We start from the raw sequence: 12,142 nt of genomic DNA, 5'->3' as shown, positions 1-12,142 counted from the left end.
CAAACAAACAGAAAGTGTAACGGTCGTACATACTAACAAGCAGAATACTCACTTCTTTTCATTCGGGCCTGTCACGGCCTAGTGGTTAGAATGAACAGTAATCAACGGGTCGTGTGTTCGAACTCCCGTCACCGAACATGCTCGCCCTTTCAACCTTGGGGGCGTTATATTGTGATGATCAATCCCACTATTCGTTGGTAAAAGAGTACCTTAGAATTGGCGATGGGTGATGTTCACTAGGTGCCTTCCCTCTAATCTGTAAGTGCGAAATTAGGGACATCTAGCGCAGATAGTCCTCGAGTAGCATTGCTCGAAATTCAAACCAAACCTTTTCACCTTGCAGTTTATGATAAATTTTAAGTATATTAGAAAGTTGAACTAGAATTACCCAAAGGTTATATTTTATATTTTGATCAGGGAATAAACAATTTGCTGAGATTTTATAATTTACTATGTAAGTAATCTATTTATATTTTTATGATTTTAATCAGTATGCGGTGATTTTATATATTTCAAACAGAAAAAGTGTTTTAAACGACAAGGTTTTATATTTAAATCATATTGTTTTTAATGTGAAAATAAATAACAAATATTTTAAATTAACTGTGAAAAAAAACAAAAACAAGTTGTATATATATATATATGTATTTAAGCAGATTAAATAGAGGAGAAAGATATGAAGGACTGTCCATTGGAATGTATGCACTCCGCTTATCAGCTCAAAATACTAGTTACTTCATACACGCCATTATGGAAATTCGGTTTAATTTTATCGTCATCGAGTTTTACCTCAAACAAGGCGTTTTGCATTTTGCTGGAAATGTGTCACACACACAAATTGTGAATAAATAGCTAATTTTTCGTTATTGACCTTCTAGGATAAATGAACGCAGTGCAGAATAAAAGGACCAACGAAGTAGATGTTAAATAATTCATAGGATGTATGATTTATTAGATTATTTAAATATTCCAAATTACAAAATTAAGTTACAACTAAGCCTATCAAAAAAAGGGTTTTAGTACACAACAAAAGTAATAAAAATTATTATTATACTTTCAATTAAATTAACCTAATCTAAATGTATATGCTAGAGCTAGTTTCTGTAAACTCTTTTTTTAAACATAAAATTCTTATTGCTCGTTCTTTATAGAAGGATATATATAGATAAATAAGCCAAACGCAACACAAGAACAAATGATATAATTCCAAACGTATACTAAATCAAGGAAATGTTTCCTGGTTTTAAAGGTATATAAATAGATAAGATCATCTTCCATATTTAATCTAAAATCTTTAGTAACCAGTTTACTGGTGTATACGTAACTTACATCATTAATAACTAGCACTATTACGTGAAGTTTGCTGGGATACAAATTTCCGGACTTAAATTCATTCTGTTATTTTAATGGCTTGCTCTTAATGACTCCTTGTCTGTTTTATTTCTGATTAGACATACAATCACCCCAGAAGTGTCTTGTAGACAGCGCAAATGGTAAAAGATGATGAGCAATAATATGGGCTTGAACACTCATCTCTGACATTAACTGTAATTGTCATTAGAGGTTAAAGCTGATACACGATACATTCTTAGTACAATGTGAGTAGCATTTTCTATAGGTCCCAAACTTTTATTTTTTGTTGATAGTAATATTGTTTGCTAATAATAGTGTTGCTAGTAATGTTTTTTCTCTTTATTGACGTCGAGCTTCTAAATGTATTTTTTATATCATGAAACTAAAACAAGCTTCAGATAATGATATTGTTTGCTAATAATAGTGTTGCTAGTAATGTTTTTTCCTCTTTATTGACGTCAAGCTTCTAAATTTATTTTTTGTCGATATCATGAAACTAGCAACACAATTATTAGCAAACAATGTCTTTATCTGCAGCGTGTTTTAGTTTCATGATATAAAAAAATACATTTAGAAGCTTGACGTCAATAAAGAGAAAAAACATTACTAGCAACAGTATTATTAACAAACAATATCATTATCTGCAGCGTGTTTTAATTTTCACGATATCAACAAAAATAAATTTAAAAGCTTGACGTCAATAAAGGGAAAAAACATTACTAGCAACAGTATTATTAACAAACAATATCATTATCTGCAGCGTGTTTTAGTAATTTTTGTCTCTTTATTGACGTCAAGCTTCTAAATTGCTAGTAATGTTTTTTCTCTTTATCGACATCAAGCTTCTAAATTTATTTTTTGTCGTTATCATGAAAACTAAAACACGCTGCAGATAATGATATCGTTTGCTAATAATAGTGTTGCTAATAATGTTTTTTTCTTCTTTTTATTGACGTCAAGCTTCTATTTTTTATGTTAAGCGTAAAAGACTTTGGGTGATTTACTTGAACACCATCTACTGAGTTTATAAGGCTGGCTATATGCAATTGTGAAAACAAAAGAACCAATATGTGATCGGATCAATGTCTTGACTGACTAAATGTCAACGACAGAAGAATTTTTACACTAAAAGACCAGAAAATTTTGATAGACTAATGAGAAAACTAGTTGAAACTAGGACTGCTTATTTCAAAAGAATTAACCAATAGCTCTAAACACATAAGGAAAATATTCAAAGCCTTAAATATCAAAAGTTATCTCTGTTTGCTCTATCTCAAAGGAGGATTATTACATTAAGTCAAGTAGAAATCATAACGGTAGCCTACACGTTTATATTTCATTCCAGTGGCTCAGCGGAAAGTCTGAAGGCTTATAACGCAAAAAACCGGGTTTCGATACTCGTGGTAGGAACAGCACAGATAGCCCATTGTGTAGCTTTGCGATTAACAGAAAACAAATAAACACTTTCAGATGAAATTATAAGAACGAATTTAATACAATGATATTATGATATTATGATCAATGATATTATTTCCAATTTAATTCTCATCGGTAGAATTCTCCATACACTTCGTATATCACAAAAAAATGATAGAGATTTCAATAAAGACAAAAACTTTGACTCAAATGACCAGGTAAGTCTTCCGCATTTATAAAATTATTATTAGTGTTGAAATTTGAGTTTAAATATTTTTGTGACACCACACCTATACACCTTTATCCATCTTCAGTTACTTAACTAAAAGGAATGAATAATAACATTAATCTGATTTTCACAAGTGTGGATAAGAACTCATACGTAATACGTCATACGTCTTCACTATGAAACTCCCATAACTTGTTATTATAGTAATATATACGAACACAATCATAAATAATTATATTATATTATAATTAATTAATTAAAAATTATAATTGGTCAAACCGACCTTTGTTATGCCGCTATTATTCACTTTTTAAAACATTCTAGTCGAGGAATACATTCCAGATTTCAGAAGGATAAAATTGTAGCTAGAGATGAAGTGAGATCGTCGTCTGATTTGAAATTCGCTATTTACGTATTTGCAGTGACAACTTATTGTTTATTAGTTCCAGTTGCTCCTTACTAGATCTACTATTTTTTAATTATAAGGCTATTGCACTTCCATCTTTGTGATCGTGTTATTAACACTAAATTCAATACATTCAAAAATAAAAATAGTCTCTTTTAATAATAAATAATAAATTCATTTCATCACAGTAAATTCAAATCGATATTAGCATACAATTCGAGTAGTATTCAAAATCTGTAGCTTCATCATTACGCGTTCAATGACACATTCTCCTTACCTTAGCCCAAAGTGTTCGTACTTTGTTTGAGGGGGCTCAATGATGTATGCAGGAGGAACAAGGTTAGCGTTGCACTTGTACCATTGGTCCAGCAGGGCTACGTCTAGACCTGCGTCAAAAGCAGCGTTGTAGATGTGACTATACTCAGAAGATTCAATGCTAAGAGGTAAAGGATAGGGCCTGTACTTGTTTCCCACCAGGCTCTGCGAACGAAGGATAAAAAGAAAATGAACAACTTTGACACTTGAAATCTTGCAATAATACATAACTACACAACAATAGTAATATCAGGTGAAAATAAATGTATGTAACACACAATAATACATAACTACACAACAATAGTAATATCAGGTGAAAACAAATGTATGTAACACGCAATAAATTCAACTTTTAAACTTCAAAAATCAAAATGCTTACAAACATTGTTCTAATAAACCCATAAGTAAATTTCTGACAGGTATAAGACGTTGTTTTTTAAGAATAATAACTGAATAAAACGTATTTAACCTAAATTACTATGTAGCGGATGTGTATTGGCTCATCTGGAGGTTTTCTAATAAGTACAGCACTTAAGCTAAAAGGTAAACTGTTAATGAATATTTTGCATAAAATAAGAACAATTATCTAACACAGTAAAATAATTGACATTAGAACAATATAATATAAATTATGGTTAAAATTTCATTCACGTGAATCAAGAATATGTTTAGCTTCTCTAAGAAGAGAAATGAACTAGATACTTTTACCATTGGCTTTTGAGTTGACGTGTCTTAGTAAGTATAGCGACAATCAGACTCTTTAAGCAGGAAGTTTTGAGTTGTTATTTCTAAGTTACTTGTTTTTCTCCAATTTTTTTTAAATTCTGTTATATTTTTATACATCCAGCCAAGAAAACAGAAATAAACTTCCCCGCCCTGTTCTGCAATACAAAACATTTGATAATGTGAATGCCAATACAGGTTTTTCATTGAAACGAGTGGCGAATTTAACGACAAACATCTTGAACTCTCAACCAGTTGAACGCCAAGAAAAAAAAATATATAACCTGCTATGCGCTTTTCTTATATAATTCCTTATATAGAAAAACTCCGACAGTAAAAGCGATCTGACACAATCCCTAAAGGTGACGAACTAACAGGAGATTTCCATTAAAGTACCTTCCTACGTTACATTCTTCGTTCGGTATATTCGTCTTTGAATCTTCTTTCTAAACTTTTAGTGTATTCGTAGCTCTCTGTGAAAATCTCAACTGTTGATGACAACTTACCTTATCACATTTATCCAGTAATAAATATTTACCTTTGTCCTGATGAAGATACTTCATCCCAGCCTGTTTTCCATTGTCACATATTTACTCCTACCTCGTCAGATGATAAAGCATAATATGTTTTTTACTACATGAATATCCTCCCAGTCTCTGCGAGTTTGATACTTTAAACATCTACTTTTTAACGAACTAGTATGTTGAAACATATCAAATTATTATTATGTAACTTATTTCATTGCGATATTCTTATAAGGATTTACTGATATTTATAAACGTTATTACCTACATTTGTATAAATGTCGAACAATTCTAGGTAGTGACGTAACTTTGATACGTTAAATATTTGATTTTAACACCACTGAAGAAATTGGGTGGTAGTACATTGCTACATTAAGATTAAGAAGTATTAGGCATTACTAAAAGTTTTGAAATAGCGCACATCGAGTCAATAATGGATCTGTTCTCACTGAATATCTTTGTGAATCCCTTAATGCACTGTTGCACTGGGCTTATAAAGGTCAGCAACTCCTACAGAGAACAAGTTGAAGACAGGATTCCAAGAAGAAAGGAATTCACTGATGTTGTATTGGTTGCATAAATATTCGAAATATTTCAACCCTTACTCGTGTTGAAATACATTGCAAATAAAGTGCCAGAAAAAGGAAAGATTACTGGATGTAATAATTTAAATATCTGAACCAAGACTTTAATAAGAGTTCAGGAGTGCAGACCAACAAATTCGTTATGATTTAAGGTTAGACTGCAACTAATAGTCGCTCACCACAGCCGTGACTGTTGACATCGGGTCTCTAACGTTGTCTTTTATGGTAAGCTGGTCATTGGCGTAGACAAGTTAAATTGTGATGTATTACACAACAGTTACAGGAACTTTGCATACACAGCTGTCTAAGTGATATCCACACCATAAAGAAAACTCATTGTATTTTATTGTGGCTTGCAGATGTTTCAAAACATTCCTCACATGCGTCCACTATCCAAGAATTGTCCAATTCTGAAGTAACCGGAAAAATATTACAATGTTCCAAAAGGCAAAAGGGATGCGATAGCATTTGTGATGGCCACTGTTGTCAACGTACGACATTGCCTCGAATGAGGGGTAGTTTTCATTTACCTATACTGCCATTGTAGCCAACGAAATTAAAATAACTTATGATGGTATCGACGCACGCTTGCACCAGTCATGCAAAAGGTATAGGCTGTTTGAGCAAGGAACATTCTCTACATTACTCCTCATAGATGAAGAAGTCTCTATTCTCGAGGATACCTACTTATTCATTGATAAGCTAAATACTGTTCATATATTATTAATATCGTATGAATATAAAAATAGTTAAACAGTTTATTTTTAAAAGGTTTGGCACCATTTTTACTCTAAAACAAGCCGAAATAGTATCACTTTTTAAAGAATATTTATTACATATTCCCGCTGATTATAGGTAACCACAATTTTCTTACGGATAATGTAATAATACCATGTTCGAATGTTAACGGTAACTTGTTTCACGAACACCTACTTAATCTTTTTACGAATGATATATGACCTATCTTATTCTATAAGAATTAATTACAACAGGTTTGTACCGGGGAAAGTTCATCTCATTTTTCTTCTCTGCGAATTAATTTTTACTCTGTATTCCTTTTTTTAAATAATATAACCAATCCACTAATGAATTAGTAGAGCATACCTCCGCCACGCAGTGTTGATTATATTCTGATTTCAAAAAAATACAAAAACGTGTCTGTCTTTATTAACGGACACGAACCATTTTCGACAGGACAACGAGGAATAGTACTCTACATATGTCCACCAAGTTTAATCAAAATCCGATAATTTTTGACTGAGTGATGGAGCAAAAATAGTGTGAAAAATCGGTCCCTATGTTAAGAGATAGGGATTTATTTTGTCGTGACGCTGAACTTTGAGCTTACCTTCCAAAAGCTAATCACTTCTAAGTTAGGGCGTAGTCCAAATGTATATCAACTTTAGTCCAAATTCATTCAGTCGTTTTCGAGAAATCTTGCTGACAAACACACACACACACAAACACAGGGGTGAAAATATAACCCCTGTCACCTTCTGTGACGGAGGTAATAAATGCATCATATTTTTTGTGGCTGTGAAATATTTTATACCATAAATAAAAAAGTACTTAAAAAGCGCCAATAAAATAGTCAAAACTATTCGATGAAACTTTAACAATGACAGTAAAACAACTCCTATATTTCTCTGTTGACAGAAACAGTGCTGTGTTTTATTAACAAAGCAGAAATATAACATCCAACTTCATAATTTTAGAGGAAGCAAAACAGCCACCAAAATCCACAACTCGGAAAGTAATCTTCACAGATCTATAAAAGTTGGTAGATGAGGCTGCATACGAGGTGAAAGACAATTCCAGTGTAAAAAACGATTCTCATCAGGAGGCGTTATAGTACATTTGCATACTTATTACTGTAAAAAAGAGCACCATACATGTCACGATTTATTCTGATAGTGGAAGTGTTTCCTGACAATTTATTTTTGAAAATTAGAATTGTTCGAGTAAAGCATTACTACAGCCACGATAATACAACATTAAGGTAGTGACGACGTGGAAATAGCGAACGAAGAATATCATACACGAATGACCTATATGAGAAGTTTATAAACAAATTTGAACAAATAAGTTCGGTTGATGATGAAACATGGCACATGCTATCATTCCAACACATTACTGTAGAGAAAATTTAAATGAAACAGTCATCATGTGAGATGTGGCTCCTCCCCTCCTCTGCCCTATTGCACGGACTATCAAGATATTGATAAGACATGCTTTAAGAGATCGAATAATCTACAAACATTTTCTACAAACGTGACCAGTAGGGTCTCCGGATCTCATCCTTGTTGAGATTTTGGCTATAGGGCCAACTCAAGTCTCTGATTTTACCGTTACGCTCCCGCTACCATGACAGACCTGAAAGATATGGTTTGTTTGTTTTAAATTTCGCGCAAAGCTACACGAGGACTATCTGCGCCACCCGTCCCTAATTTAGCAGTGTAAGACTAGAGGGAAGGCAGCTAGTCATCACCACCCACCGCCAACTCTTGAGCTACTTTTTTACCAACGAATAGTGGGATTGACCGTCACATTATAACGCCCCCACGGCTGAAAGGGCGAGCATTTTTGGTGTCACGGGGGACCTGAAGGATATCGTACGACACCAAGTGAAAAGCAACTGTTAGAAGACTGACAGTACAATTCATCTGAGTTTCACGTTCTCTCAAGATAAAAACAATACTGCATACGAATGTCAATCACATGGAACATTGTTAACATGATGACTGTTCAATGTCATCAACTCCCCCATCCCTACTAGCTCAGCGTTAGGTCTGAATCCTTGTAACGCTAGCAGTTGGGTTTGGATACTCCTGGCGGACATAACACAGACAGCCCATTGTGTAGCTTTGTTCTTAACAACAAACAAATAATCTCATGAAACCGATTTGATCAAAAAATCAGAATGTATTGACTTGTTAGTTTATAACCCTTACTCTGTCGATATTTTCGACCGTAATAGTACAGTGCAATTTAAATCTTTATTCCGTATTTATCATATAACTAAAACACTAAAATAAAAGTCGAAAACCGAGTTAAATGGGTTTTAGCATATCTTTAAGATATGAGCACGTAATACGTTGTTGCTATTTAAAGCTAGTACCCATGTTTAAAAACGATTTGCGACATTTTTACCATGTTCTTAATAGGATGTTAAAATATGTTATCAGTTAGTAAATGTGATCTTTGATCATTTCCCATTTATATTTTTGTTCTAAATATCATAGATTTAGATTTTAGCTTAGACGGAAGTGTGAAATGATACAATTCGAGGTTAAGAAATCGCTTTTTTCCGACAACGAATACTTGTTTATTTAAAAAGTATGTCTAAATAGCGCAGCAATGGAATCCTTGTTTACTTTTTCACTATTAATGCTAACACGCTATTTTTGTTTATTTATATTTTACGAAAGATAGTTTGAATTGGTTTGTTTTGAATTTTTCGCAAAGCTACACGAGGGCTATTCGCATTAGCTGTTCCTAATTTAGTAGTGAGAACATAGAGGGAAGGCAACTAGTCAACCATCCACTGCCAACCGTTGGGCTACTCTTTTACAAACGAATAGTGGGATTGACCGTCACATTATAACGTTCCCACTGCTGAAAGGGCGAGCATGTTCGGTATGACGGGAATTCGAACCCGCGACACTCAGATTGTGAGTCGAACGTCCTAGCCACTGGGCCATGCCGGGCCTCGATAGTTGGAAAGCATGTTTATTAATATTTTACGCTTCTTGAGTTAAGTAACGGATTTATCTCATCCTCACAAGTATAATATTTTTTTCAGTTTTAAAACTGAAAATGAAAAGTCGTGAACAGTTTAGTGTTTATATCATGGGTTCGCATATTCATAATGAAACGTTAATCAATCCCGTGCACCGAAAAAGCACACGAGAGGTTGAAAAAAACATAAACTTGAAGCATTCATCCAGGCACACATGCAGTTGTTACGTGCTTCAAACTAGAACGCGATGGCCCTCACTCAGGTAATATTTCTCCTGATTCTAAACAAACCAACGAAAATTCTACAGTTGTTATTGATTTCATTAATTGATTAAAACTTGAACGATTGATTTGTGTGTACTTATAGCTGTGTCACATTTTAGCTGTTTTGATTTTGTTATTAAATTTACGGACTTACAAAGCTAAAATAACAGGGTTCGATTCCCCGCTTATAGACCATTGTGTAGTTTTGTGCTAAACAACAACGTCCGTAATTTCGATTCGCTTTTAAACGTGCGTTAAATGCATAACCCGTCTCACAAGTATACCTCAGAATATGCAATCATTATACGAAACTCTGTTATCATTAAGTAGCTTTTTTTACGAGAAAATGGAACTATTGGAAGAACATGAAAATGAATATAAGGCTACAGGGAGCCCTTAAGCGGCTTAATGATTGTTTATGATTGTGGGCGTTTAGCATGTAATGAGAAGCATTGGATATGAAGTGTACTAATGGTTTCATTAGAGTTTAGATTTTGTTATTCTCCTCATTGTTTGTTTTTAAATGTTGCGCTCAGTGGGAAAGGGGACTAACAAATAAAATGCCAAGCTTGGATCAAATGTTTCGAAGTCGCCAATAGTACAAAATATTCGAATTATTATCATTATAGAACTGAGAATATATTAGATTTGTATGGAAGTGATTAGAGTTTGTGATCACATGATTATTTAATAAATCCTAACAGAAGAGTTGCTAAAATTGTACAATAGTAATTACAATTAATAATGAATAGATATGTTCTCTGTAGAATGTACCGTGTTTCAGGTAAAAATGACAATATTTTGAATTTCTTTTCATTTTACAATAATCTCACTAAATGTCAGTTTGTAACATGATTTGCAAAATGAACATATAATTTTCCAGCAATTTCTATTTTTTTTTGGCTGAAGTGAATATCCAGTTTATTTTTGGCGTCAACTTGTGTTCGTAAATTAAATTAAATGACATACAGTTATCTTAAGATTTGAAAAAGAGAAATATTCGTATATATATTTCTCATGCTGGTGCAAACTTTATAAATTGTTAGCAGCATCGCATTATATTTATCACAAGTTTAAGTTGAATAAGGTTGGTGTTCAGAGTGTTACACCACAAACATTTTTTTTCAGTTGTGTCGATAAATACTTCAAAGAGCTCTAGCGTATTGTTTAGAATTTTAGCACAAATCTACACAAGATGGGTGTCTGCACATAGCAATCCCTAATTTTGAACTTATAGACTAGAGGGAAGGCAGCTAGTCAACAGCTAATTAATAGTGACGTTTGACGGCTACTCTTATAATGCACCCACGGCCTCAAAGGGCGGAACGTATTTTTGCAGCAACGGAACTTGAACCATAAGCCACTAGTTCATGCCCGTGTCGAATAAGTTGTTATGAGTATTCGTTACAGTATATCTTTTGTAAGGATAGGAAAAATAATGTTTTTTTTTAAAAAAACAAGTTCTGTCTTAAATATTTATAATGAAATTACCCATTTTCTTCTTGTTTTTTTGTCAGGGGAAGGTTATGGTGGGTTAAACAAGTTTAACGGAGTTAATGAAACCTGTACTGTAGTGTTTTGGTAAGTTAATCATAAAAAATATATATGCAAATGTGTAAATCAGCAACTTGTTTGCTGAAATTACCTGCTATACTATTCTCTAGTGGATTGAAGAGAGAACGTGCGAGCGAAGTGTACCTATATGTTGTATAAACTGTTGGTATTTGGTATTATAAATTGAACGGTACTTTATGTGACACATGGGTTAAGCGGCTGAGATAAAAGTATCAAGGTTTAGGGAAAACCATCTTAATTTAGAACTGCTCATCAGAGGGAGAGAGGACAACCAGTCAGAAGCATCCGCCACCTACAAGTCCACTCTGAATCGAATAGCATGGATTAACATTTACTTTGATAACATGTTCACAACTGAAAGTGTTTCACGATATATTGCAAGCTAAAACCTTGGATCTCCCAATTCGCAGCTCAGCACGCTAACGAACTAGGCTCAAAACTGTTCGTAATAATTCACTTAGTGTACAACTTCGGTGGTATTTCCAAAGCACTAATTTACTAGAATTGTTAATACAATTAGATATTATTCATGAAATACTTTTTGTTAGTATTTTTAACAGCTAAACGAGTTTCAACCAATTTACAATTAAAATTCATCGTTTGCATTCTATAGAATTAATTTGTTATTTGTTTCAATACTCATAATGTAGCTGAGAACACGAACAAGTAATAAAGTATGGGTATTATTATCGCGTTGATTATGAATTCGTATTTTTTAAATTATTTATACTATAATATATATATCTATATCTATGGTTTATGGAACCAAAGTTACCCTAATATCACGTCACCATATTCACTAGTGTTAAAAGAAACGCCTTCCTACATCTTACTGTGTTTATTCAATGTTCTATTCCCGTGTATTGTTGCTTTAATAAGGAATATTGCCTGATAAAGCTGGGTTTTCATTGTTCATTTATTATTTGAAATGCACTGTTTTTCGTCGATGTAAATACATTTGTGGAAATTATATCGTGTTTACTCTATACCAAGTTCTGAATATTGTATTGTTTAA

At 33.1% G+C, this 12,142-nt stretch overlaps 1 protein-coding gene across 5 annotated transcripts in view; it reads right to left on the bottom strand.

Annotated features, from left to right (window-relative positions):
- Positions 1–12,142, bottom strand: part of LOC106478511 (NACHT domain- and WD repeat-containing protein 1-like) — a 164,530-nt gene that overhangs the window by 75,333 nt on the left and 77,055 nt on the right. For all 5 annotated transcript variants that reach the window (XM_022382126.1, XM_022382129.1, XM_022382130.1 and 2 more), the window contains one exon: positions 3,682–3,884. In XM_022382126.1, coding sequence (XP_022237834.1) covers positions 3,682–3,884 — 203 coding nt within the window. The remainder of the gene's footprint in view (positions 1–3,681; positions 3,885–12,142) is intronic.

The sequence above is a fragment of the Limulus polyphemus genome, unplaced genomic scaffold (genome assembly GCF_000517525.1).
Source record: "Limulus polyphemus unplaced genomic scaffold, Limulus_polyphemus-2.1.2 Scaffold219, whole genome shotgun sequence".
NCBI classification, from domain to species: domain Eukaryota; kingdom Metazoa; phylum Arthropoda; class Merostomata; order Xiphosura; family Limulidae; genus Limulus; species Limulus polyphemus.
The sequence above is the reverse complement of the archived record's forward strand: the minus strand, read 5'-3'. Positions and strand labels throughout refer to the sequence as shown.